Source organism: Barbus barbus, assembly GCF_936440315.1.
Source record: "Barbus barbus genome assembly, chromosome: 20".
Taxonomy (NCBI): domain Eukaryota; kingdom Metazoa; phylum Chordata; class Actinopteri; order Cypriniformes; family Cyprinidae; genus Barbus; species Barbus barbus.
The window spans coordinates 27,496,339-27,523,424 of record NC_136748.1 but is presented as its reverse complement, the minus strand read 5'-3'; the positions used below and the strand labels follow the sequence as shown (position 1 = coordinate 27,523,424).

The 27,086-nt window shown below is 35.5% G+C and overlaps 2 protein-coding genes across 3 annotated transcripts in view; one reads left to right on the top strand and one right to left on the bottom strand.

Annotated features, from left to right (window-relative positions):
• Positions 1–6,902: 6,902 nt before the first annotated feature.
• On the bottom strand, positions 6,903–9,448 carry LOC306886675 (left-right determination factor 2-like; the record flags this gene model as incomplete). Its single annotated transcript, XM_079443977.1, has 4 exons — positions 6,903–7,230; positions 7,335–7,586; positions 7,702–7,945; positions 9,184–9,448. 4 exons carry the CDS (start codon positions 9,446–9,448, stop codon positions 6,903–6,905), a joined length of 1,089 nt encoding a protein of 362 aa, XP_079300103.1.
• Positions 9,449–14,474: 5,026 nt separating this feature from the next.
• Positions 14,475–27,086, top strand: part of LOC306886668 (serine/threonine-protein kinase MRCK alpha-like) — a 69,725-nt gene continuing 57,113 nt past the window's right edge. For both annotated transcript variants that reach the window (XM_079443968.1, XM_079443967.1), the window contains exons 1-2: positions 14,475–15,592; positions 24,191–24,282. In XM_079443968.1, coding sequence (XP_079300094.1) covers positions 15,415–15,592; positions 24,191–24,282 — 270 coding nt within the window. In that variant the 5' untranslated portion in view covers positions 14,475–15,414. The remainder of the gene's footprint in view (positions 15,593–24,190; positions 24,283–27,086) is intronic.

The window sequence follows — 27,086 nt, the reverse complement described above, 5'->3', positions numbered from 1 at the left end:
CCTCCAGACCAGCAGCAGCCAATCAGATCCCCTCAAAATACATTGACCGTGTGACAGAAATTCAGGGATTCAATGAGCCTCAGAAGGACGAATATTTAACTGTGAACTGGACTTTGCATTGCTGCAGCACACACAACAATACACATCATTATTGGCTATTACTGTTTCTCTACCTCATACCCTTATTCCTTATCAATGTCGTACTCTCCGGTTTACATACTGGGATATTGCTGATCATGTTGGACCTTATTATGTTTACATATGTATTTGCACTTTAAGAAACTGCACTGTCGATTGAGGCTCTAATGTAATCTCGTTGTTTTACAACAATGACAATAAATTATTTATTCATTATTCATTCATTTATTTCAGGAAGAGAATCAGTGATGAGCATCGCGCCAGCAGAATCATCTTTTTAGATTCTGCTGGCTCGTTAGACACATTAGAAGATCAAGAAGCCTCAACATCATGTGTCACATCCCCGTCTTCTGCTGGATTTCAGCCACTGTGCTTCAAAACCTCCTGAAACACGATGACAGTGCAGAAATCCCTCAAAGTCTGACTGAAATGTACATCCACTTCCTGCTGACTCAGATCAACATGAGAAATCACAAGTATGATGAGAGAGATCAGAGAAACTCCTGAAGTCCAAAAGAAATGTGATTGTGAAACTTGCTGAACTGGCTTTCAAACAGCTGATGAAGGGCAATGTGATGTTCTGTGAGGAGGACCTGATTGAGAGCGGTCTAGATGTCACTAACACCTCAGTGTATTCTGGGATTTGCACTGAAATCTTTAAGGAGGAATCTGTGATTCATCAGAGGAAAGTCTACTACTTCATTCATCTGAGCTTTCAGGAGTTTCTAGCTGCTTTCTTTGTGTTTTACTCACATGTAGTCAAGAATAATGAATCACTGAAGTTGTTTCTGAATGAAAAATATCAGCGGTACAGTTGGAAAATCACTCTGTAAGGATAAATCCTTACAGAGTGAAAATGGGCACCTGGATCTTTTCTTGCGGGTCCTGCTGGGCGTCACACTGGAGTCCAATCAGAGACTCTTAAAGGATCTACTGACACACACAGTGAACAGCTCAAAGACAATAATGAAAATCACTCAGCATATTAAAGACAAACTCAAGGCTGATGAACATCTCTCAGCTGACAGATGCATCAATCTGTTCCTCTGTCTGCTGGAAATGAAGGATCAGACTCTGTACAGAGAGATTCAGGAGTTTGTGAAATCAGAGAATCACTCAGTGAATCAACTCTTTTCATCTCACTGCTCAACAATAGCCTACATGATTCAGATATCAGAGGAGGTGCTGGATGAGTTTGATCTGAAGAAATACAAAACATCTGATGAGGGTAGAAGGAGAGTGATGCCAGCTGTGGTGAACTGCAGAAAAGCTCTGTGAGTATTAATTTATGTGATTGGAGATTAAACAGCATTTGACATTTAGTGAAAATCCACTTATCATTTAATTAAATCTTTGTAAATGTGGCAGTTTAGGCATTTGTTGGCTACATTTTCAACTAAGTTTGTAGTTGTTTCATGTTTCCAGTTCTCTCTAACTTTCTCAATTAAATAGGTTGTTTTGTGCTACTGTGCTGTACCGAGGGTTCAGGTTGGACTGAAATGGGCACTGAAACTACCTGAAATATATATGACTAAATATACTAAATATACTGTCATTTATATTTTGTTAGATTTAGTTAGTATATGACTAAATCATATGAATATAACAGATCTTAAGTCAGTTTTATACAGTGCATTCATAAAGTATTCAGTATTCTTTTTTTGAAAACTCAAAAATCTGCTGAAGCCGGTTGCCTTAAAATTTTAAGTTGGCTCAACTTTTTTTTTTTTTTTTTTTACAGTGTATAGTGTTTAAGAGGTATGAAAACTTATGAGCAGAACTGTATTGTGGAACCCTGCAAAAGAGGGAGCGAACGTGGATTTTAAATGTTTGCATTTTACACCATGTCCTAACCAGATGTGACATGATAAGGCTACAAACTGTCTTATTTGCAATCTAAATTTCCACTTCTTATTAGCCACTATCACACATTAAACGTTAAATGTACCACATTTGCTGTTTACTTTTAACATTTACTGTAAAGTATTTTATATATTTATTTATATATTATATGTATAATATATATATTATATATATGTTTTATTTATTGTTTATTTATTTTACAAGAAAATATCTGAGTTACTTTTTCAAAAAAGTAACGCCAGTTACTTTGTTCTCCTATTTATTGACTGACAAGTCTCATGTCCCCATGTTGAGAGAAATCAGAAGTACAGAGGCGTTGTGTGTGAACATGCTGTTACTGTAGTTCTAGACTAAATGTGAATGTGCATTAATTCATCTCACTCGCAAAAAACTTTAGTATTTAACTTTAGATTTAGTATTCATCAAAATGAATTAAAACAGTGAAATGCAAACTCAGAATATGATGCAAACCTCCAATAATTAAATATTTTAAACAACACAAATGTATCTAATCTCATTTTATTAACCGATGTCTTTGTTGCTGACCTTTGATGATCCAGTTCAACCATACTAATAAGCAAAAATTACTTTACATAAACTAACAATTGTGCTTCATTGTTTTTTTATTGCTGAAGAGTGTTAAACCTTCTTCTCCTGCGTTCTACTGTACAGACGTGCATTTACTTTTCCTTCAGCCTGAGGTTTATTCATTACACTTTTTGGTGTGAAAGGGCTTTTACATTTGCTATGATTAGAACTTCTTATATTAAAAACAAACAATCAAGCCCTGCTCATATTTAAAAAGTAAGGCAAAAGTAACGTAATGCATTACTTTCCATAAAAAGTAACTAAGTAACGTAATTAGTTACTTTTTTAGGGAGTAACGCAATATTGTAATGCATTAATTTTTAAAAGTAACTTTCCCCAACACTGGTCATAACGATCAATTTTTTTAAATTGAGATTTATACACCATCTGAAAGCTGAATAAATAAGCTTTCCATTGATGTATAGGACGATATTTGGCCGAGATAGCTATTTGAATATCTGGAATCTGAGGGTGCAAATAAATAAATAAATATTGAGAAAATCACCTTTAAAGTTGTTCAAATGAAGCTCTTACAATGTACTGTATACTACTACTCAAACATTAAGTAGGAAAGTAGGACATTTACTAAATATCTTCATGGAATATGATCTTTACTTTATTTCCTAATGATTTTTGGCATAAAAGAAAAACCCATGTTGGCTATTGCTACATATATACTCATGCTACCTAAGACTGGTTTTGTGGTCCAGGGTTACACTTGTCCTAGTTAATTGTGGATTGTCACTGTGTTGAAATACATTATTAACTGAAATATAGGCTTTATGTGATGACCATCTTAACATGCTGCTTTTCCCACTTGAGATTTTAACATTTGTATCATTGTATAAGAATAAAAGTGTCATATTTGTATTTACACATGATATTGGGCCTCATTTGTCAATCGTAGAAACAAGAGCTGATCGAGTGCACAAATCAATTTACTACAGGGTTTACATGTGATTCATGAAAGATTAGTATGCCGACAATCCCTTTGTATAAATGATCGTACAGTATGCTGATAAATGTGATGGCTGAAAACAATCGTCATTAGAATATCGCACCCTTAAAAACATATAGGACGGATAGTTCCGGTCCTTGATTCTGATGGGTTGAGCCGCGTTCGAAGCTGTTGTAAATTACACTACAAACACACACCTCTTTATTTCTGTGCATTGCTTGGAAACCACATTGTTGCAACCACAATCGTATTTAAGAAACTACATTGTTTGGTGGAAGAATGTTTTTTATCAATATCATTACATTTTATTTGCTTTGTTTTATTTTGTGAAAACTTGCTATGGATACGGAATAACCGTTTTATAAAAGCAATAAGCCCCATGAAGCTGTGGTTTACAGTGAATTTATAACGCTCCACGTCGTGCCAAACAACGGCCCTTAGCTGTTACAAATTCACTGGAAACCACGGTTTCTTGGGACTTATTATTATACAATAGTTCTTTCTGGTCCTCGAATTTGATCGTCTGATACAGCCGTGCCGATATACAGCCATATCTCACATCTACTCATGTTATATTGGTCATATATATAATAATTGATTGTTGTAGTGAATTAATGCTTTTTCTTCTTAACATATATAAAATATTTTCCTTATATTTTGATGGTTTAATCTAATTTGTAGGGTCATTAAAAACAAGTATCCCCCTCTGGACATTACTTTTGGCCACTAGTTCAACACTAACAATCATTGCATGTGTTTGTTCATGTGAGTGCTATGAAAACTTGTTACGGTTGACTCCATTTGACAACTGGACTTAAAGAGTATAAAAACCAAAACATACTTTACACAAAAAAGTTAGCAATTACTGACCCTCATCTCTGTCCAAATATGCATGACATTGATATGCAGTGGTTCTTTTTTAATGTAGCAAAGTTAGGCTCAGTTGAAAGGTTGTTGTGGGAAAAGGTGGTTGGTTTAAATTTATATTTATGTATTTGAAAGACTATTTCATCCAGATTGACTTACATTGCTTTCAAGGTAGACAAAATCATTTTATGCATTCAATCAGTGATTTTGCATGCAATGAAAGGTCCTGGAATCTGGACTGTGGCAATAACAGTTGCTTTGTCTCATGTCAACAGCATCACATAACATATCTGGTCCTTTATGTTCTAACAGAGTAGGAGGCTATCGGCCGGTTGTCTGTCCTTCAACAGCGTCTCTGACACACACTCAACACCACAATCACTGAAGCCCTCTATGCTGGATTTAGAGTTTATTCTGAAAGTTCATTGTCTGTGTGAGTTTCAACTACCTCATGTGAGAAACAACTGAGACACACAGTTGAGTGAAAGAAACACATTCACATTATATGAGTCTCTGAGTGCCACCTGGAGGAAGATTTAGTTTGTTGCTCACAAGAAACGTTTACGGCTATTAGCAAGTGCTTGCACCATGTGTGCCATTTCTTTAGTGAGTGGTGTACACAATTGTGCAGTCAAGTGTTTTAAGCAATGCACCACCTCTCAGTGTTTAATTTTCACATCACAACTGATCTATGTCAGTTTTAAATAGGAATCTTGGCTGAGTAAACATCTTGATTGAATTCAGGGTGTACATTAGCAAGAGTGTATGGGACTTCATAGTCAGCCTGTGACTACAGTTGCACAGCTGAATGATAGAAATCTATTGTAGCGTTCTCAGACAAGGATGAGGCGTTTTTGATGCAAAAGGGGTGTTTATTTGGGCTGCTGTTGGCCACAACATAACTTGTGTTATTGTAATGTGCAATTCAGTGTGTCTTTTATGGAACTTATCTGATATTGTATGAATATTGTATGAATTCTCTGTGTGCAGTTTCTTGATGTTTCTTTTTAAGGGAATATTTATGTAAGGTTTCTCTATGTAGTTTTCCTCAACTTTATATTTGCATCAAAACTGATCACTCATTCTCATTGTCTTTAAATCACAGTGAAACTGATTGTTCTGTAGAGTTAAAGATTAGTCTTAACTTGTGTGTGTGTGTGTGTGTGTGTGTGTGTGTGTGTGTGTGTGTGTGTGTGCACCTGGTATTCATCACGTCCTGGGGACCAAATGTCCCCACAAGGATAGTAATACCAGTAAATCTGAATCTTGTGGGGACATTTTTTGGTCCCCATGAGGAAACAAGCCTATAAATCATACAGCATAAAGTTTTTTGAAAATCTAAAAATGCAGCATGTTTCCTGTGAGGGCTAAGTTTAGGTGTAGGGTTGGTGTAGGGCAATAGCACATACAGATTGTACAGTATAAAAACCATTACGCCTATGGGATGTCCCCATAAAACATGGAAACCCAACATGTGTGTGTGTGTGTGTGTGTGTGTGTGTGTGTGTGTGTGCACCTGGTATTCATCACGTCCTGGGGACCAAATGTCCCCACAAGGATAGTAATACCAGTAAATCTTAATCTTGTGGGGACATTTTTTGGTCCCCATGAGGAAACAAGCTTATAAATCATACAGCATAAAGTTTTTTGAAAATCTAAAAATGCAGCATGTTTCCTGTGAGGGCTAAGTTTAGGTGTAGGGTTGGTGTAGGGCAATAGCACATACAGATTGTACAGTATAAAAACCATTACGCCTATGGGATGTCCCCATAAAACATGGAAACCCAACATGTGTGTGTGTGTGTGTGTGAGTGTGTATATATATATATATATATATGTATATGTGTATCTATATTAAGTGTCAAGTTTTGGTCTGAGGAGAGTTTAGGGATAGTATGTAATAATGTAATGTCAACATTTTAATTTGTTCATCAAATGAGTGATTGAATTCAGTGCAGTAAATTCATCTCACCACCGGAGGTCCCTGTCATCCGTTTATTGATTCTAATATGCAACACAATTAAATATGTATTCAGTAACTGATTATCACTCACTGTTTTATCGATTATTATAGATTATGAATATGTAAATAGAGAACAATGCTTTTCTGACAATCCTTCTGATTTCGAGGTCCATTTGAATAAAGACGTAAGATATAGGCTAAGAGCTATATTTGTTCCTTTCAGTATTTTTCTATTTAAAAAATAAATAAATAATGAATTAATTTGCTATTAATGATGTTAAAGGTGTTAAAAAAATATTACTCATAAATATGAAATTAGTTATTTTATTTTTCAGAACACATCACTCAACAGGGAATGTTTGATGTTTATGTTACCAAAAAAATCATAATTCATAAATAATTTTATTTTCAAGTGCTCAGTGGGGATTTGCAACATGTGAATCTCAGTTCAATAACCCTGAGTAATTTCATTGGAATTATAACATCATCATCACCTCTCATCTGAGAGCAAACCACGAGACAGTCTCAGACTGGAGGGATTCTGTCCATGGAGCAGCCACACTTCTCAACAATCATATTGGGGAACTCTGCCACCTCAATTTCAGTGTAATCTCCCTTTTTCACCAGGTACATCATGGGCAGTGGCGCACTCTCCATCACTGCACAGGTCCTCTGCCCGTATCCATAGTAACCACGTTTGGGCTGCTTGCATCCTCCTGCACATCTGAAGGCCTGGTACCCGGCCGGCTCGATGATCCAGTACTGAGTCCAGGTCAGCTCACGGAAATTGATGAAATGTTCCTCCCGACAACACTTGCTGCTGTTTGGGCTGGAGTTACAGTTCCCCTGGGACCTGTTGACATGGAAATGAAGGGATTTAGTCAATGAATTGACAGGTGTGAAGTTCAATGCAAGTCATGCAAGCTAAATAAGCAGCAGTTAAATAATAAAACTCACCCATATTCATCCAGGTTTAAGGTGTAAAACACAAGTTCAGGTGCACCCATATCCTTCTCCAGGGTGTTTTCTTTCGGGTCCTGTGTGGCAAAGCGCACTCTTTTGGCCATCTCAGCCGCATAGCTACCAGGTCTCTCTCCTTCAGTCCACACTTCCAGATGCAGAGGTGTTTTCTTTTGGGATTTAGACCAGTAATGAATGGCCTGAGTCACGTCAAAGCTCCTCCAGCCAGACTCATGGATGGGAACCAGTCTATTAAAATAGTGAATATGGACACATAAGTTCCCATTCATGCATTATAAAATTAAATTCTGTTATTATTTGTGCATTTGTTTATGTTTTTATTATATTTGGGCATCTGATGTACCTTGAGTCAATGAGTGATGTTCTGTTGGAGCCATTCCCCAGCACTTCCACCCAGTAGATGCTCACTCTGGCGTTGTTAATGGGTCTGTGGTGCCTTCGCTCAGGTTTGGATGGATTCTGTGCAGCTGTTTGGAAAAGTTTCAGTTCTGCCATAGTGACCTCAGTGTTTTCTTGCAGTCTGGACTCCATGTCAAACACAAGACGCTGACGGGTTGTGTCAGAGTACTTGATTTCTCCTGTTATATCTGTCAAAAACAGAGAACACATTAGATTATAGTTAATCTATAGTTAATCCGGTGGAAGTCGTGGCCTAATGGTTAGAGAGTCGGACTCGTAATCGAAAGGTTGCGGGTTCGAGTCCCCGGCCGGCAGGGATTGTAGGTGGGGGGAGTGAATGTACAGCGCTCTCTCCACCCTCAATACCACGACTGAGGTGCCCTTGAGCAAGGCACCGAACCCCCAATTGCTCCCCGGGCGCTGCAGCATGGCTGCCCACTGCTCCGGGTGTGTGTTCACGGTGTGTGTGTGCATTTGTTCACTACTCACTGCTGTGTGTGTGTGTGCACTTGGATGGGTTAAACGCAGAGCACCAATTTCGAGTATGGGTCACCATACTTGACAATACGTCACGACTTTAATGACAGATGCACTGTAAAAATGTTATCTTTATAATATAAATATCTTTTTGGGCAACCTTTTTTGATATTTGACGATAATTTTAACTTGATATTCTTGATCAGTAAGTACAGTTATAGTAGTCAAAAAATTGCATATAAATTGTAACTTAGACAACATTTTAAGACAAAGTATGCAATGAATTTAAAATACTTTTAATGGTAGAATTTGGCGACAAAGTTAATTGTTGCAATAGTTAATAGAAACACAGTGAATACTTTCACAGCAATTATTAATTTTGGTTAATGTTCATTTTGACATTAATCGATTTTTAACATTAAAATTTATATACATTAATGTTGCAACAACAATATATTTATACATTAACATCAATTAAGAAAAAAACTATTTTATAAATAATTTGTAAATGTTATTAGTTTATGGTCCAGTTATTTGTTGCGTTCGTTATTGCATGAAACCAAATACACTATCTAATATTAAAATATAGAATATTATGCACAAATTTGTTACTGTTTTTTAAAAGTTCACTTTTTGTTTATCGGTTTATTTCAAATCATTTTTAAATTATTTATAATTGCATTATTATTTATTATTTCTAAAGCATACATGATTTTTTGTGCAGAAAATTTAGCATTTATTTATTCGGCAAATAATTTAAAAAACATTTTAACCATTTTTAAAAATTTGTAAATGTAATTAGTGCATGGTCCAGTTATTTGTTGTATTTATTGTTGCTCATTGTCCGTTCATGATACCAAATACATTGACTAATAATAAAATATAGAATGCAATGCACACATTTTAAAACTTGTTCACTGTTCAATTTCATTTAGTAAATGTAACCCACCTGCATTCCCATGGATTCCTCTAAGAATTCCCGCCAGGCTTGGCAGAGATCTCCTCCTGCGCTTGTGATGGAGTTTCAGCATGGACAGATATTTGTTCTTGATGTGAGCTGGGATGACTAGATTGTCCAAATCTCTCTTCTGAATCCTGGGGAGTTCAGATAATCCGAGTTTTTGGAGCATCGTCTGCTTCATATCCTCATGGTCGAATCCCTCAGTGAATGAGATCACTGTGGCGCAAATGAACAGCTGGATGAGCAGAGCCATGCTTGATGCAGTGATGCCAGTGTCGCTCTTCTGATTGAATGACTGACCCTCTGAGTCTCTCAGGGTTTATATACAGTCGCCCAACCCACCCCGTCTGGCTCTTCACACCTCTAACAAAGGGGAGACAACCTAAAAAAGACACCCTTCAAAGCCATGTCCCATTTAGACCACCTATTGTTGCTCATGACTTTTATTTTTTCAAATGGATCCTAAGTATGTTCATTATGTATATTTTATATATTTTTATCTATCAAATATTTATATATTTGATTTTTTATATGAGTTATCAGTTATATATTTTTGTGTATATATATATATATATATAACTTCTGTATGTATTTACATTGGATTTTTACATTTATTTATCAGATTTATCAGTAAATTTAAATTTTATTCAAATAATTGTATTTTCAAAATCTGTTCTAATTTCAAAGCAATTTTTACATTATTTATGCATTATTATTTATTAAATACATACCTGCTTATTAAATTCATTTTATGTATTAAATACTTATAGTTATAACTTTTAATGAAATTTATAATAATTGTAATTGTAATAAATTATATATATATATGTATGCATTTATATTTATGTAATTATACATGTATTTATCAGTTCAAAGCATTTCACAATATGATTGACTTTTACTTATGATTGACATTTATTTTATTCATTTATATTACATGCATTCTTTCTAAAGCAGAAATTAATGTTTTTGTGAAGAAAATTTAGCTTTTAATTTATTTATTCTGCAGCTAATAATTTTTTTTTTAATTGTGTGAATGTAATTAGTGCTTGGTTCAACTTATTTGTTGCATTAATTTACTTTGTTTCTGTCTATATTTCAGTTTGGACCCTATTTTCCAGCTTTAACCATCTTTGGTAAAAGCAGCAGTGTATTTGGCAGGGCAGAGGCGAGAGGAAAGTGTATTGAGAAATGGCCACCCCTGCTGTCATTATTCCACAAACAGAGGCAGTAAATCCAGGAGGATGTTCAGGGATGTGGATTGGAGAGAGTTTCTCAAGGGGTGATTATCTGTTACTATTGCAGGACTGCTCAGACCTCTTCTGTCCTGCCAACATGGGACTAAATTTACCCCAGTCTGTGTATTGGGGCCGCAGGTTGTTCTGGGATGTCAGACAATGCCGGCACAGGAACGGCTGATGACGGATCACATCACATCAGACAGCTAAGCAAATTTACTTGCTACGCAGCCATGTTTTCATGGTAATCGTGTTATTATGTGACGCTGTTTGTCAGGATGGGCAAGACAAGTCAAATTCAATGTTTACGAATCAACATGCCTATTATTATTCCAAATGAAGTCAATAGGACTACAGATGAGCTGCATTTTCTCTAACATAAACTTAAGAACTAAAATTCATACAGAATTTGAAACCTTTATATTTTATAAAAAAATTAATAAAACCCCCTGAAAATCTGAAAACCAAACTCAAAACAAAATAAAATAAGAATAGTAATAATAATAATACTTCACTATATTTTTGTATTTATTTAGCAGTTTAGTTTTGTAGTTTTTTTTTGCATTATTTATGATTGTATTTATTATTTTAAAGTTATTCATTTCATATTTGTAAAACATAAATAAATGTGTTTTTGTGAAAAATAGCTTTTATTTATTTATAATGCAACTAATATAATTTTGTAAATGCAACTGCTGTCCTATAAGATGACATAATAATTTTAAAAAGTCATAAGAATTTGTTGTAAAGACTAAATGTGTGCGTTTACACAGTTTTATCTGTCAAATCTTTCAGCTGCACCTTAAAAAGTTTCCTTGATTAAAGACAGTTTGACAAATGAATAAAGATAGAAAGAAAACAGTTAATAGTAACAGTTAAATTTTTTTTTTTTAGATAAATATGAAAGTATAATGCCCCAGATTTATTTTAATAAACGTAATTCCCGATGTTTTTGTAAATTTCGAAATATTTAGAATTTTTTAAAATTTCTTAAAATTTTTATTGTTATTATTATTGGTTGTATTTATTTATTTAGTAGACCACTATAATTATTTTTGGACTGTGGTAGTTAGTATAAATTATTATTAAATTATACTTAATTTAATAATACTTAATTTCAGTACATTGTGTGTTTTAGTGGTAAATTCTAGACTTTCTGTCATTGTAAGATATTTAATGAGACAGTCCAGTAAAAATTGTATTGGCCTTAATGTTTTGAATACACACCACCATAACAAAAGATCTTAGGCCTGAGACTTTCAATGACTCATTAAGCCTAACTATTATTTCTAGCTATAGACTGTTGTTTTGGAGGGTGGGGTGTTGCAATTGACTTTCTTTGATTTCTCCATGCTGCAGATTCTAGCACATCAATTAATTAGATGATCTAGACTGAAAGTGGTATTATGTTCTAATTGCATATGAAAAGGGATCAGAAGGATTAAACCAACAATAACACTGTCCTGTATTTTAGCCTTTTAATCAAGAGCCCCAATAAACACAAAAGGTGTTAATGATGAGCGTTATAGAAGCTACACACATCAGTGTTTACTGCTATGATGGAGGGCTTTATTTGATCCACTATCAAGGCTAATAGAAATGAAATTAAGCTGTTCAGCCAGACAAACTGTTAATACACAGTCTGCTTTGACTTTGCTTGAAAATACCAAACTAGTTTACTCTGCATCACAGTTTGCCATACATTCTGTTGATTCATTCATTCTGAAATAACTCTTCACAACTTATTTCCATTGATTTCATGCAGCCAAGTAGTAAATAAATCACTGAAATGACCAGTAAGTGCCGCTGCTTTACCATGTCTTCGCAGGAAAGTATTCTTGAACTGTCTGGACAGACTCTGGCATTTCAGAAGTGAGGGGGACAGACATGTAATATATATATGTTTTTTTTAAATAAGTTTCTTCTGCTCACCAAGCCTGCATTTATTTAATCCAAAATACAATTTTACTATGTACAACTGCTTTCTATTTGAATATATTCTTCAGAGTTTATAATCTTCAGTGTTGCATGATCCTTCAGAAATCATTCTAATATGCCGATGTTCTGCTCAAGAAACCTTTTTTAATTATTATTACTATTTAAAACAGTTGAGTCATTTTTTTTCAAAGATTTATCTGAAATAAAAAGATTTTGTAACATTATACACTATACCATTCAAAAGTGTGTAGTCGGTATTATTATTATTTTATTTTATTTTGGAAAATAAATGATAGAAATGAATAGTTTTATTTAGCAAGGATGGTTTAAATTGATCAAAAGTGATGATAAAGACATTTATAATGTTACAAAAGATTTCTATTTCAGATAAATGTTGTTCTTATGAACTTTCTATTAATCAAAGAAACCTGGAAAAAAATTATACTCAGCTGTCTTCAACATCATCATAATGATAAATGTTTTTTTTTTGTTTGTTTTTTTTTGCAGCAAATCAGAATATTAGAATGATTTCTGAAAGATCGTGTGACTGGAGTAATTTACATTTTAAAATATATTCAAATAAATAATAGTGAAAATATTTCAAAATGTTGGGTCTACTTTGGATCAAATAAATCCAGGCTTTCTGAGCAGAACAGACTTCTTTAAAAATCATTAAAAACCTTAATGTTCAAAAACCTTTCATTTTTTCTCTTATTTCTAGCTTTTAATTGGCTTAGAAATCAGACACACTGCTGGACAATAACCAATAATAATGATTTGTTTATAAACTACAAACACTTTTTTTGTCCCATGAGGCTGAATAGTTTCTGGAGATGACTTGAAAAACACAAATAAACCATATATCGTCGCAATCGCAAATCCAAACTTTTTTCTGTTTTCATGCATTTCATATATTAGGAATTTGATGGTGCAACTTCCTGCGCGAGAGCGCCCTCCTCGAGTATGAATGAACACACGCTGCATGTATTCTGGGTCCGAATAAAACATCAGGTCATGCAACAGACTATCCTGTCTCTTTGAATTTAAATCTATATTTATTCACACCGGCTCTTGAAAACCTTTATGCAAACACACAGTTATATGCGCTATACATATACAGCGTCACGTTATTATATTGTTTTTATTATTATTATTATATCATAATTTTAATCCATTTGAATTGGCGACCTTTATTTATGCTTTGTCAGTTTTCAGAGCTTCAACTTTATTTCCTTCATTGGTAATTAAAGTCAGCCTGGCTTAATAAATTGCAATTAATTTAGGACTGCAGGTTGTGACAATTGCACCACTTGGGTGTTACTTAAACATTTAAGCCAGCAATTAAAGTTAGCTTTTTAATTTTATTACATTATATACTTATTGCACGTGGAAGTTCACAGATCTTATACAGTGAAAGCTAATTTTTCAGTATTTTACATTTCATAAACATTTTTAAAATCTGAAAAACATGTCCTGCATAAATATATTAGAATTTAAAATATACAAAAGAATGTTAGTTTTCCATTTGTGTTGATATATAAGTAAAAAATTAATTGAGTGACCATATTGTTCTAGAATAGACAGACAGGCACGTAGATCATAAAATAGATATATTCAACTAAACTACAATCATTCATCAATATAAGCATACTTAATCCAATAAAGAATAAAAATAATCTTCGAAATGAAAGTGTGAACACCCCAACCTGCCCCACCCCCATTCCTAAATTCCCTGCTTAAGCAAAACAACTATTATAGAGTATTTAAAGCATGTATTTATGGATGCACATTTATGTTTGTTTGTTTCTTATGGACGTGTATTTGTGTTTATATTTGTGTCTGTTTTGTATATTTGTATATTTTGTATCTATATCTTTATTTATGTATGTTTTATGGGCATGTGAATGTCTATATACTTGTACAATATGTTATGTAAATGCATTTATTTATGTTTATGTACATGCAGCCTTTGTATGTTTATGTTGATGTGTATCTGAATATGCGCGTGTGCGTGTGTGTGTGCGCGCGCGCGTGCGTGTGTGTGAGAGAGAGAGAGAGAGAGAGAGAGAGAGAGAGAGACTAGTCGCCATGTTTCTCCTCATCATTCCTGAAACACAGTCAGCGGCGGCGGGCAGATGAGAGAGAGTCACCCCGCATCCACACCACCACCACCACCATCATCCTCTTCTTCATCATCCTCCTCATCATCATCCTCATCCTCATCATCTGACGGACTTCATCCCGCGGGCAAGACTTACTTTGAGGAATTATTAATGGGAAAAGGACTATGGAAAACTAAGCGACTCCTTTGTGGAACTTCGCTAAACTCACTTTTTGCGGACATAAACATATTTTATCCATCTTTTCCACACATGTAATGCCTAAATGTCACATTTGGAGGGCGTGTCACGTTATTTCAGTTGGTTTTGAGGAACATTCTCTTTGAGGATGAGCTAAAATCTGTTAGCTTGCTAGCTGAACGTCTTTATTAGCCGGATCATTAGCATCAGTTATTTTAACCCGTTAAAGTTAAACAAACTGGGAATGTTTTAAAGTCTATATACTTGACATGGTTTGACACTAGTGCTTGTTAATATTAATACACGTTTTTTTGTATTTATATGAGAGAAAAACAGTTCAGATAGATTGTGTCGCGAGAATGTTGTTAGCTCGTTAGCTTGAGAAGCTACAGGAAAGGCATTTAAATGTATGTAAATTAATATTTACAAAACGCAAGAGATAAGTTAGTTTTACACAGAAGTGTGAGGTCTTTTTGGATAAATGGCTTAAATTGTCATTTCCCCCCTCATTTGGTGGTTTGTTGGTACATAGTACATTAAAAAGATGTAGTGAGAAGTTTTATTTGGGTATGAAATTAAAAACCGTTTTGAGTTTACTGCAGTTTTGTGACTGCATTTTCCTGTGATGATGGGTGGTTTGTATTTATAGCTATTTTCAGATCCTCTCCAAAGAGTTCTCGCGTCTTTGCATCTATTTTAATAACATTACACTACATATTTTGGACTGACACTCGTTTTGAACCATGTCTGGAGAAGTGCGTTTGAAAAAGCTGGAAAAACTGATTCTGGATGGTCCTGTCCAGTCCAATGGACAGTGTTTTAGTGTGGAAACTCTTCTGGATGTTCTCATCTGCCTTTATGATGAGTGCATCAACTCCCCACTCAGAAGAGAGAAGAACGTTGCTGAGTTTTTGGAATGGGGTGAGTATAATGCTTTAAAAACATGTTTCCTAAAATCAGTGCATTCCATGTTTAAACCGTATTAAATCAGTGTATTTCATGCCTAGACCATTTTAAATCAATGCATTTAATGTTTAAACCCTATTAAATCAATGCATTTGGATTTGAACCCATATCAAATCATTGCATTTCATGTTCAAGCCATCTTGAACCAATGCATTTCATGTTTAACCCATAGTAAACCAATGCATTTTATGTTAAACCCATACATTTTATGTTTAATGCATTGTAAATCATTGTATTTATTGATTAAATTATCTCATTATGGTACCAAACCTAAGTTCAGTAGATGTTTGGGTTTTGAAGTAATCATAAATATGGATATTTCACTGCGGTTCATGCAACAAATGACTTTAAGCCACATTTGGCAGCACTAATCATAGGTGTGTGTACAGCCCTGGAAAAGTCAAGTAGCAACATGCTGTTAAATTCTGAGCCATCATACCAGCACGTTGAGCATGGGGCATGGATTGAAAATAACCTCAGAGAGGGAGTATATGATATTGGAATTTGATTAAACAGTGCCACAAATCACTTTGATTTATAAGTACATGTGCTATCGAATGTCTTGAAGGGTTAGTCGAAAAGTAATGAACAAAATCTACTTCTCCCTGTGGCAAAGTGTTATGACACTGAAGGTTGTGCTATTCACTGTCTTGGTAATTGATCAAACTGGTTCCTTGTAGGAAAGGCTATGACTGTGTGAAAAAGACTCCAGGCTATACAGTGTCATTCTCTATATGGATAACAACACTGCTGACGTCAGAAATGTGAAGTCTCCCCCCTATTGTGTTATACAAAGGATTTTTCCAAGCATGGAATATGACGTTGACTTGTGTGGTGGTAAAGTTGTAAATGGATTAAAGGAAGAGTTCACACAAAAATGAAAATTCACCCTCAAGCCATCCAAGATGTACATGTGGATTATTGTGATGTTTTTATCAGCTGTTTGGACTCTCATTCTGACGGCACCCATTCACTGCAGAGGATCACTGCTACATTTCTCCAAATCTGTTCTTGGATGACCTGAGGCTGAATACATTTTCCACAAAATTTTCATTTTTGCATGAACTATTCCTTTAATAACTGTGCTGGGAAGTATTATAAAGTGACCATCATGTGACTACAATGTAACTAAACATATACAGTGTAAAGGGAAAAGTAGTTGCATTGTTTGAGTGTGTTTAATCTGGGGCCTCCTGACCCAGTTTAACTAAAAAAATATGACTTTAAACTCGTTACTTTTTTAAATTGAGCAGGAAATGACTGGAGCTCCACATCGCATTCTGCTGTGAATGAACATGGTGTGCTGTTTGTTTGTTTATTTTGTGGCCTTACTTGCAGCTACCCTGAATGCCCTGAATCGTAAATGTTCCTTCCTTGGAAACAGAAGTCCTGACTGATGCACACAGTATATACCAAACAAATGTGGCAGGGCTTGAGAATAATAAACATTCACTGTAACACAATAATACAAAGGGTAGATCATATTAGGGGCCGGAATACAAAGTGTGACTCCTTGCACTTCTAGACATTTTAAGCTGAAAATATGCTATGTTTCAGGTTAAAGCTTTGTGATAAGACAGTGTGATTGCATTTTAATTCATTTCTTCTTGTCAGCATTTCTCAGAATCATCGATGCTTAGATATATAGAAGAGCTTTCCGAGATTTTTTGCATATGTTCTTCAGGGCTTGGCTGCTGCAGGGACGGTTGGCTCTTCAGGTAGTTGATTTATTCTTTAGTTATAAAGCTTCAATTCTGCATTTTAAAATGCTGTGAACAACTCTCTCTGTTGCATTAAGCTAAAATGATCCTTGCACACCTTTCAGCCACAGGTTGGTTGGAGACGATGCCAGGACAAGCTTGAACTCGTGCCCAGATCGTCAGCCAGATATGTGTTATCTCTGTCAGGGTCCTGGGACGACCACATCCTTCAGATGGGATGCTTTAATTTAGTTATCGGACAGCTGACAGTTTTAGAGATGGTGCATGCAATATCCATCATACCAGACGTCATGGTTTGATTTATAAAGTATGGATGAGAAATACATAATGCGTTCATGTTGAAATGTCTCTGTTGGTGTTGAATAGTCTATTCTAGTCTGGGCTGGTAACCAAAAGTTTTTAGGTTCAAACACAAAATACGGTACTCATGAGGAAAACATTTACCTTAGGTTACCTCAAATCTTGCATCAAATTATTACAATGTATAATGGGCTAAAAAAATTACAAACTGTATTTGAAAAAGTAGGCATTGATATTGTCAGCTTTAACTATTTACTCAGATAATCAGGTGATTAATGATGCTGGTTATTTTTTTTTAGAGCGATTCATATATCAGGCATCCTTAAAAATAAACACATTAATTGGCTAATTAGTAATTAGTGTGTCTATTTCATGCTCTCTCTGCTGATTGGAAAGAGGCCTGAACACTTTTATTTTAAGGCCATTGTAGGAATGTGCAAGTCACAGATGCTGTTCAGGCCCAACTGTTTGAAAGAAAAGGCTGACTCTGTGAACGGTGACTAACAACGACCCTCTGGTATTTGAAGAAGTCCCCCTGTGTAGTGAGTTTCCCTGGACAGCTGGTTTAAATTGACAACCCAGGCAGTTTTATGTGGCTGCCCTGTCACAGCCCCAACTTCTGCTTTTCCAGTGTTCTAGCTTTCATATGTACTGGATAAGTTTATTTACGCAGGTTGGGTTTGCTGTCAGTTAAAACCGGTCTCATATTTTGGGATTAGGTTTGTATTAACTTTGGGAGGTTTCTCGTATTCAAAGGTTAAATCCTCCTCATCATGAGATTTTCCTTTATATTCTGGCCTTATATGTATCTGTATTATAGCAAGTCAACGCTTGTTTAGGAGTGTCATGCGCTGTGATTGGCAAGGCCGATATGATTTTAGGGATGGAAATAATCTTGTTGTCTGTCCTGAACGGATTGTGTTTAGGACCAGACTTGTTCCTCCATTGTTATTTGCTCTCTTGCAGAACACCAGTAGTTGTTTTTTACAGAATTAAAATTGATGTTTCATGATATTACTGATCTTCAGAAAATCTGTCTGGCTTATGTTTGGAGATCATGTTATTTTTGTCTTTTTTGACATGACCTAATGTTATGGTCTTGTCTTTTTGAGATTAAACACAATTGAAATATTTTATTCCAATAAATTCACACTCTTAATTGTTATGATTTTAAGGTAAACCCTAGGGATGCACGATATTGGATTTTTGGATTTCAACACCAAGTCTCTCCTGTGCAGAAATTATAAGAAAATTATTTTTAATTTTGGTTAGTTTTTAACTTATTTATTAGAATTAAATAAAAAATAATGAAGGTTTTTTGACAGTACATTAAAGCTTTGAAAATAACTATAAATCAGTAGATCAATTGCTGCATTTTTCCCCCAGAAAGATTAAGAAATGTTAACCCTAACATTTTATTTTAGGATTTTACATTTTTAGATGGTCTGAAACAAAAGAGTTCTAAAAATTCAGAAAATTCTTTAGAGCTCATGATTTGTTTAAAAAATAAAACATATTACACATTAATGAATAAATCAGTATATATAAAAGTATTTAATTTACAAGTGCCATTTTTTTCATTTAAGGTATAGCTTCTGACCATTAAATCAAAACATACTCATTATTTTATGACATAAATTACTGCTTTATTTAATGTGAAACACAGTCTAAATGTTATTTTTGTTGGCTATTTTACCTTTACAACAGCGCCCCCTAAAGATGAAATCTCCTTACCGAACAGGTGTTAGGACCTGGGGGAGGCTGTCACTGCTGCCGCTGCACGTGCTGTTACTGTTTACTCTATCACACACCGAATGCGCCATTCTGTACGTGCTTTCACAGAATCAGTGAATCTAATCATCATTCAGACAAAACTTTGCTTCAAGAATGAGCCACACTGCTGACGTGATCTAATCACTAGCACAACCTGAGCACGTGTGAGTTAATGTATTCCTCTTATCGGCAAGACATATCGGCATAATTTTTCATATCAGGCCGATGCCGATATTTACATTTAAAGGCATTATCGGCCGATTCCGATATCACTCCGATAATATCGTGCATCCCTAGTAAACTCTGTAATCATTGTATCAATTGCATTGCACATTATATTGACATCTACAGGTTCTTTTGTTTGTTTATTGATTTCAGATTTTTAACCAATGTTTTTCAAGTGTTTTTTGTTGTAGCTTTTATTTATTAGCTTTTTTTAGTTTATGTAATGGGTCTTAAATTAATATTTTTATGTATATGTATAAGTAACACTACAGACATTGAACAAAAGCTGCAGAGGTCTGACTTTTTATTCTGTGCCGGAGTTTGTGCTTTGCATGTATTTCACAGTAAAAATGCTCTTGATGTTGGAGTTGAGCAGAGCAGGTTTGAACACGGCACGCGCTCACAAGTATATCTGAGGTCTTTCTGCAGTCTGGCTTTAAGCGCTGCTTTCCCTCTGTGGAAATTGTGTTTTAATGATCCTGCCAGTGTCTTTGCCTTTATATGGTCTTCTAATGCGGGTCTCTTGGGTATTGCTGGAGATAGATGGTGTGGTTCATTTGATTTGCAGCTGGAGTGTCCTCTTGCGCTGGAGCCTGTGACAAGTGATATATATACACAATGAGCTTTCTGCATTCAGATCTGCACCGACATGCAGTTGTTTTAGACACTTTGGAAACAGTGTAGGTTCTTCTTTGGAAGGCTTGACCTTTAAACTGTCCTTTATAAATAGACTTTATACACTTTCCCTGTTTGATGCATTGGAGGCTGTGATGGCAGTTCCAGGTGGTCTGTTTTCCATCTGTTTCTAATGCCCTGGAAAAGGATGCCTGACACGGGGGTAACATTTGATATTCACGGCATTGTTTACATGTAATCTTGCTCATATCCCACGAAGCTGTGTGTGTAGATTTCATATCAACAACTCAGTTGCCTGACATTTTGGCTAATGGAACTCATCCTCTGCAGCTTGAAGTGTTACGTCGTCTTTGCTTCATATTAGGTCATCCAGGTCGGAGGACATAATGTTCATCGTGATTTTGCGAAAAAGAATCGGTATATCTTGTATCTTTCTTGCTAAGTAGTTTGTTGATAGACTGATAAAATGCTTGGCAGATTTTTGGCATTGACTGATAATCTAATAATTTTTCAAAAGTTCAAAAGTTTACATACACATGATTCATAATACTGTGTTGTTACGTGAACGATCAGGTGTGTTTTTTTTGTTTAGTGATAGTTGTTCATGAGTCCCTTGTTTGTCCTGAACAGTTAAACTGCCTGCTGTTCTTTAGAAAAATCCTTCAGGTCCCACAAATTCTTTGGTTTTCCAGCATTTTTGTGTATTTGAACCCTTTCCAACAATGACTGTATGATTTTGAGATTCATCTTTCCACACTGAGGACAACTGAGGGACTCATATGCAACTATTACAGAAAGTTCAAACGCTCACTGATGCTCCAGAAGGAAAAGCCATGCATTAAGAGCCGGGGCGTGAAAACTTGAATTTGAAGATCAAGTTTAACTTAATTCTTAAGATCAAATTTAACTTAATTTGTCTTCTGGAAAACATGTAAATATCTTCTGTAGCTTCTGAAGGGCAATACTAAATGAAAAAATATGATATTTAGGCAAATCTAGAAAAATGTACTCTTCATTCTGTTCGAAAGGCTCTTAATGCATGGCTTTTCCTTCTGGGGCATCAGTGAGCGTTTGAACCTTCTGTAATAGTTGCATATGAGTCCCTCAGTTGTCCTCAGTGTGGAAAGATGAATCTCAAAATCATACAGTCATTGTTGGAAAGGGTTCAAATACACAAAAATGCTGGAAAACCAAATTATTTCTGGGACCTGAAGGATTTTTCTGAAGAACAGCAGGCAGTTTCAGGACAAACAAGGGACTCATGAACAACTATCACTAACCAAAAAAAAAACACAGCTTTGGATCAGGTATAACAACACAGTATTATGAATCAAGTGTATGTAAACTTTTGAACGGGGTAATTTTTATAATTTCAACTATTTTCTCTTGTGGACTATATGTAAACATCTTTTATGTGAAATGTCTTATTCAGGTCAGTACTAAATAAACAATAACGCATTTTGTATGATCCCTCTTATTTTGGTAAAATAATTAACATTTTGCAGATTCTGAAAGGTGTATGTAAAGTTTTGACTTCAACTGTATATTATATCAGCGTTGGCCATCTGGCTTTTTGGGAATTGTCACTGGCTGTGCCACTATTCTTAACCAGCTACAGCAATAAGGAACTAGACATTTTGATTGTCACTTGGTTTCTGTTTCTATTATGATTTTCTGGGTAGTTCCAGTGAAACCTCATTGATCCAAAATCCACATTAAGCCACTGTAATTTTCTTTCATTTTCATACTCATTGTGGATCATTTGTCACTAGAATAATATTGTTGCATTGCAATTAGGATGTGGTGTTAAATGACTTGGTCAAATGATAATTAATTGATCAGAGGTTAAAACCAGCCACCAACCCAGATCTTTATTGCAACTTTATCTTTATTACAACTATTTTTGCTTTCTGTCATTTTACAGTGTGTTAGCTACGCCTTTAGAACCTCTTGCTGTTTGTTAGTAAAGAAACGGCACACTCTTGCCAAAGGCATGACCATAATTGCACATCCTAGTCAGGTGATTTCAACAGTAATGTGGAATCTGGAGTTGCGTGTTTGACGAGAGAGCTCAGATATGCTATATTTTTTCCAGTTGTTTCCATAGAAGTGAGGCAGCACCATTAGTGAAGGATTTCTGATGGGATATAAGCAAATCTCTTTGATTGAAAGTTCCTTGATTGTTTTCAGTTTCTCTCTCACACAGAGAAACAAATTGGATTAGATAACCTCTTAAGATTTTAAATGAGTAACAACAATATTGTTAATTACTTAATAGGTGCTGATACATAAAAATGAGTAGTCATATTTTATCTACTCATGGTTTTGACATCATAACCATTATAGTAATTTCTGAACAAGCAACTTAGTTTACATAATGGTCTGAGTGATCTGTTTATATGATAATATGTGGATGTTTTTAATGAGTTCATTGTTTTAATTGTTCATTTTTGGGTGAACTGTTCATTTAAAAACCAAGTATGTTTGTAACTTCAGTATTTTTGAGCCTGCTTTGGTTTCAGCTAACTACATTAGTTTTTTTTTATTTTTCAGGGTTAACTGAACAGCACAAGGCTCTGTGTCTGTACAAGAGACTGGATTTAATGCAGTCCAAGTGAAAAGAGATCTGTCTTTGTGTCTGATATCCAGTGCTGGCAGTCATGAACTCAGTGTGACTTTCATTGACCAATACAGAGTTCATTCATAAGCAGCACACAGCATTGTAGCAGTACGATCTTACTTCAGTAGAACGTAGAAGCCTATCTTCTCTTTATCATGCAATGATTTATAGTATACCTGATACTTATTGAGATCATTTATGGACTCAAATACATTTCTTAAGTTTTGGTAGAAAATGTATGTGGAGTTTGCCAGTGCAAAACTTGCCACATGATGCAAAGGTGTTCTGAGTGGTTTCTAGGGTCTTCAAGGATGTTCTGGGTGGTTGCTAGGTGGTTAAATACTCGTCCAAGTCAAAAAAATCCCACCCCCAATTCTTTGATATTCTGGTCATGGATAGACTGGTTAATCTAAAGAAAAACATTGAAATAAAGGAAAACTGGCATTAATTTAACACATTTTAATAGTTCTTATTAGCCTAATTATTGGGTTTAAATGTATCAAATTCAAATGTGTTAATTGCTCTTGGCCATTAGGGATGGTGATCACATGCATCCTTGAGTTGAGTTCATCCTCTTCACAGGTTTCAATAGAAACTCCTTGCACATCTTCTCAACCACACAGTAAATCACATTCTGTGTGCTTTATAAAATAATGCTAATAATTGATTCTCATTGTTAAAGGTAGTCGTTAGCCATCCTGCAGTAGCCCCATACTTGTTGTCGATGATTTGTGATTGACAGTCATGATTTGCAGTCTATTAGATACAAACCTCATTATCAGGACAGGGTAAATGGCAAATTTGTGCTGCCATTCATGATTAAACCCACACTTCAATGACAAGCCATTTCTCTCTAATTATATGTCAGGGGAAATGAGAATATAGGCCTGTAAATCTGCTTATTATCGCAAAATAAAACCTCTTGTACCACCTTGAACAGGTTTATTTTTTGAAAATGGCAAGATGAGTGTATTATCCTTCTACTTGCCAAATAAACAAAGAAGTGGACATGAAATATTGGAGTTATTTTATCATGTGTGGAAAGCAAGTCACAGTGGCCAATTTTTTAGCTCAATCCCTGCAAGACTTTATTGCAGTACACCATCAATCTGTCCTTCACACCTGCTCAGAGATGCCTCTGAACTTTTGACTTGTGTGAATGTGTTGTAACTGAACTGCTACAAATCCCTTCGAGAAGATGAGGCCCGTATGGCACACCGTCATGAAGTGATGGATTTGAACGTCTTCAGTAATAACTTCTTCTCTCTCTCTCCACAGCCAAACCATTCACCTCTAAAGTGAAACAGATGCGATTGCACAAGGAGGACTTCGAGATCCTGAAGGTCATTGGTCGAGGAGCTTTCGGCGAGGTAAGCGTCCATCTTGTGTTGAGAATCTGGTGAATGACTGGATCTGAATTCCCATACCATATAGCAGTGTCTCTCAAGTGATGGCTTGTAACCCAAAAATGTTTTTTATTTTATTATTAATAAAATTTTGTGTAATGAACAATTTTGGTACTATGCTGGGTTGCCTTAAAATAGTATTTTTTAGTATGTAGTTTAGAACTTTCCAGTGCTTTTACCAGTGAAGGACATACTCTACAAAATATAAAAGTATGTGAATTGGGATGCAGCCAGTCAGTCGTTTAAGTGCCAGAGAAGTGGCCAGGACCCTTGTGGTGCCATTGTTGTTTTTTTGTGCAAAGAATTCATTCATGACCCAAAGGCATGCCAAGTTATTTTACGTGTCATAAACTGAGTAAAGTACAGTTTGTTACCCAGTCAAAATGTGAAAGTGTTTAACCCGAGCTAACAGTTTAGCAGCCAAAATCAACCTATTTTCACTCTTGCATATTTGATGTTTGCAGAGCGTGACTCCGTCACCATCTGTAGAATGAGAGCTACACTGAGCAGATGCTGATGGGTGTCATGCTCTCTGAACGGAGCTCTTTGTAGTTGTTAAAGGGTCGACTCTGTGTTAAGGCTGACCTGTCACCCCGTGCCGCCCTGATCCTGGCTTCATAAAGACACTGAAAAGAGCTAGGCTGGAGCGCATAGCTTAAATCTCTCTTAACATCTCTGGTTCTTCTCTGATAAGTGATTAATTGATGACATTAATTTAATCAATTATTGATTGTTGATTAATCAGTTTCATAGCTGGGAGACATGCGTACATGCTCATCTTGTACCCTCATGCCATTAACGATTGTTTAAAAATACATATAACTTTCTTATTGAAAATAAATGATTTTTAAGTTATATTTTCAGTGATGTGTTTCCATTTAAGGAAAGTTAGTTAATTAGTGATAAATTAGGTTATTTTGTACTACTTCAGCAGTGGTAATAGTAGAGGACCAAAGATGCCAAGGATTCAAGAATCTGTGTTCATAACTCCAGTGAATCAGAGTGAATAACAAATGTTCTTGCTGTTGCTTTTTCCCCTGGTTTTCATTGCCTTTTTCATTTGAATTGCTCGCTCTTGTCCACCCACACATCTCGTACTGTTGACAATGTTATGACCGAAGTTAAATGTCTTTGAGTAATAATTACTTTTCCAAAACTGTATTTCAAAGGCTGCATTGTGGGAGTTTGACCCATGTAAGGCTGTGTGTTTCGAGGGCACAATGCCAGCGCTCTGAATGCTATTTTTAAAGTCACTTTCCAGTCCCTGGGTCCTTTCGATCAGATATTTTCTTAAACTTTCAACAGATAGTCTAACTTCTCTTAGCAACCATAAACTGAATTTTAAGGTCCGTGCCTTTGGTATTTGGTTTATTTTAAATCCCTATCAAGTGTATGGAAGAGAGAAGAGCGTGATTTCTGTCTAGAATAATGCTTGTATCCCGGCTCAGGCTGGAATGTGCAGACCTCTCAATGCGTGCTTGTTTTGGCTTATTTAATTGCAGGGATTGAATCACACCATTGTTTCGCTTGGACACCTTAAATTCAAGACAAATATATGTCCATTCCACTTCCCTTCCTTTTCCCGTGATGCTTACACTTAAACCTTCGGACCGAACATCCTTTTATTGATCCATTATGTGCCATTTAGGTGAATGTGTTTGGATCAATGTTATCTATAATTTTATTTTTGTCATTATTACATTATTATATATAATAATTATATGCTACTGTATAGGGATGTCATTATTTCATTATTATAGACCTGTCATCATTGGCGACATTTGACTCAAGTCAGGGGGGGCAAAAAAAAGAAAAGAAAAATAAATATTTTTCGAATGTGTGCATCAAAGCATGCGCTACCATATTGCAACGCATTGTGTCAATACAGCACAGTGAAGAATAACTTAAAGAGGATGCCTGCGTTTACTAAACTGTGGAGCTTTGACTCCTGCTGCTGATTTGAATGGCGATACTTCCCGTTTTAAGTGTCAGTTGATGGCCTTTTATTTTTAACCAGAAATGTGAGCGCAGCGCGCTGATTTTCAGATTTTCAAGTTTTCCGTGTCTTTTTCCGGTGTCACTTGAAATGTGTCCGTTTTGAGAAAAGAGGAAAAAAATAAACAATCAGTAGTGGGACTATTCTGTAATAAATCATCCATCGTCCATTACTGGAAATGAAATTACTGGTTAATATGTCCCGATCTCAATAAAGTTTACACACACTTTTAGTCTGTGAACTGGATCTCGCTCAGAACACACGCTGTCTGTGGAAATTTGGACAGGACTGGTTCCAGAATTAAATCACTGAGGCATTTTTGTCCCGTCCATTGCTTATCACAGTATAAACTTTGTAGCATGTATGTGTCCGAAAAACGAAGGTTTCATTCAAATTCTGAATGGATTTTAGCCTAGAGAAAACACACAAAGCGCGCTCCCATTATTATCATCAAAGTTCATTGCGATCTCACAAAGTTCTGCTATAATCAAGCTCTCTAAACTACACAATGAATTTACATCGCATCTACACTTAGTCATCATGAGATGATTCAAGAGCCAAGTGTGCAAAACGCTTTCAGCTGTGAGTGAATTCTGAAAAACTACAACGTTTCTGATTGGCCATTGCGTTGAAGAAATCAACACATATGTCTTTGATTGGATTCATTGCTCAACGCTGCAAAAACATGTTGGATAGTTTTCCAGATGTTTTAATTGTTTGCTTTCGTTTGAGGGTATTTAACGCCGTTTAGTACCCCGTACAACCAGGCCTG